General features: G+C 39.6%; 1 protein-coding gene across 2 annotated transcripts in view; it reads right to left on the bottom strand.

Annotated features, from left to right (window-relative positions):
* The window catches only part of LOC107694603 (very-long-chain enoyl-CoA reductase), a 14,681-nt gene that overhangs the window by 6,075 nt on the left and 7,473 nt on the right, over positions 1-1,133 (bottom strand). For both annotated transcript variants that reach the window (XM_016494296.1, XM_016494295.1), the window contains 3 exons: positions 1,004-1,055; positions 492-536; positions 70-173 (listed from right to left, as the gene is read on the bottom strand). In XM_016494296.1, the coding sequence (XP_016349782.1) occupies positions 70-173; positions 492-536; positions 1,004-1,055 (201 nt within the window). The remainder of the gene's footprint in view (positions 1-69; positions 174-491; positions 537-1,003; positions 1,056-1,133) is intronic.

Here is a 1,133-nt window from a genome sequence, read left to right as displayed (position 1 = left end):
CGCGTGCGTGTGTGTGTGTGCGCATGCGTGTGTGTGTGTGTGTGTGTGTGTGTGTGTGTGGTCTCTCACTGTGACCCAGCTGATCTGGGCCCCCAGGTCTCTGAAGTAGAAGGTTGCTGTGGTTCCCACAGGCAGGTGCTGCAGCACGTCCTCGTCCTTCAAAGATTTTCCCTCTGCACAATAAACCCATAACGCATCAGCTCATGCCAACTAACAGAAACCGTCATCTACTGTACAATGGTGCACCACAGAAATCTAACAGAAAGTTCTCCAACACATTCGACCCCTTCCACTAGATTTATAATAACTTGACCACAAGTACCATAATGTTTTGATTTTGCTGCTAATCTTTGCAAACAGAGACCTACAGCACAGACAACGTATATAATCTTAAAGAAATAGCAGGAACTTCACAGCATGAATCTCTTATTATGCTGTCAAAAGATCATGTCCAGATAATGGACTCATATTAAACAAATTTGAATACGTACTGGGATCCAAACGAATGGATTGCCGGGCCGGATACCACTGAGGGTCTGAAACAAACACATGAAATATAAGAAAACAATTACAGTACTGTAATGCACACATTTTAAACATACACGTTTGTTCAAACGTTTTGGTAAGGTAAGGTATTTTTTGTATTTTTGAAAGATGTCTTCTGCTCACCATTTATTTTATCAAAAATACAGTAAAAAAAAAAAAAGACTAATACTGTGAAATATTATTACAATTTTTAGCATCTCTACCAAAAAATACAGCATGTATTTGAAATGGGGGGGGCGGTGACCTTTTGAACGGTAGTGTACATCTCAGGGTTCACCTATTTTTGTACCCTTACAAACTTTTCACTGTGACATTATTTTCAAGACAAGCACATTTTCCCAGTGACTAAATGAATAATACATGATTTTAATCAAGTAGGCTCTTATAAAAACCTTAAACATATCAAATAACACAGCTTCATTAGCTGAGTGAAGATCAGAGACTCATTTATACTCACGACTCTTGTGGAACATGGACTTGATTTCCCCGATAGTGGCATTGGGCTCAACCTGCCAATCAAACAAACACCAGTTTAGAGCATGTGTGTGTGTGTGTGTGTGTGTGTGTGTGTGTGTGTGAGAAATGAG

The sequence above is a fragment of the Sinocyclocheilus anshuiensis genome, unplaced genomic scaffold (assembly GCF_001515605.1).
Source record: "Sinocyclocheilus anshuiensis isolate Anshui unplaced genomic scaffold, SAMN03320099.WGS_v1.1 scaffold3139, whole genome shotgun sequence".
Classification (NCBI taxonomy): domain Eukaryota; kingdom Metazoa; phylum Chordata; class Actinopteri; order Cypriniformes; family Cyprinidae; genus Sinocyclocheilus; species Sinocyclocheilus anshuiensis.
Note: the sequence above shows the minus strand (reverse complement) of the source record. Positions and strands in the feature narration are given on the sequence as shown.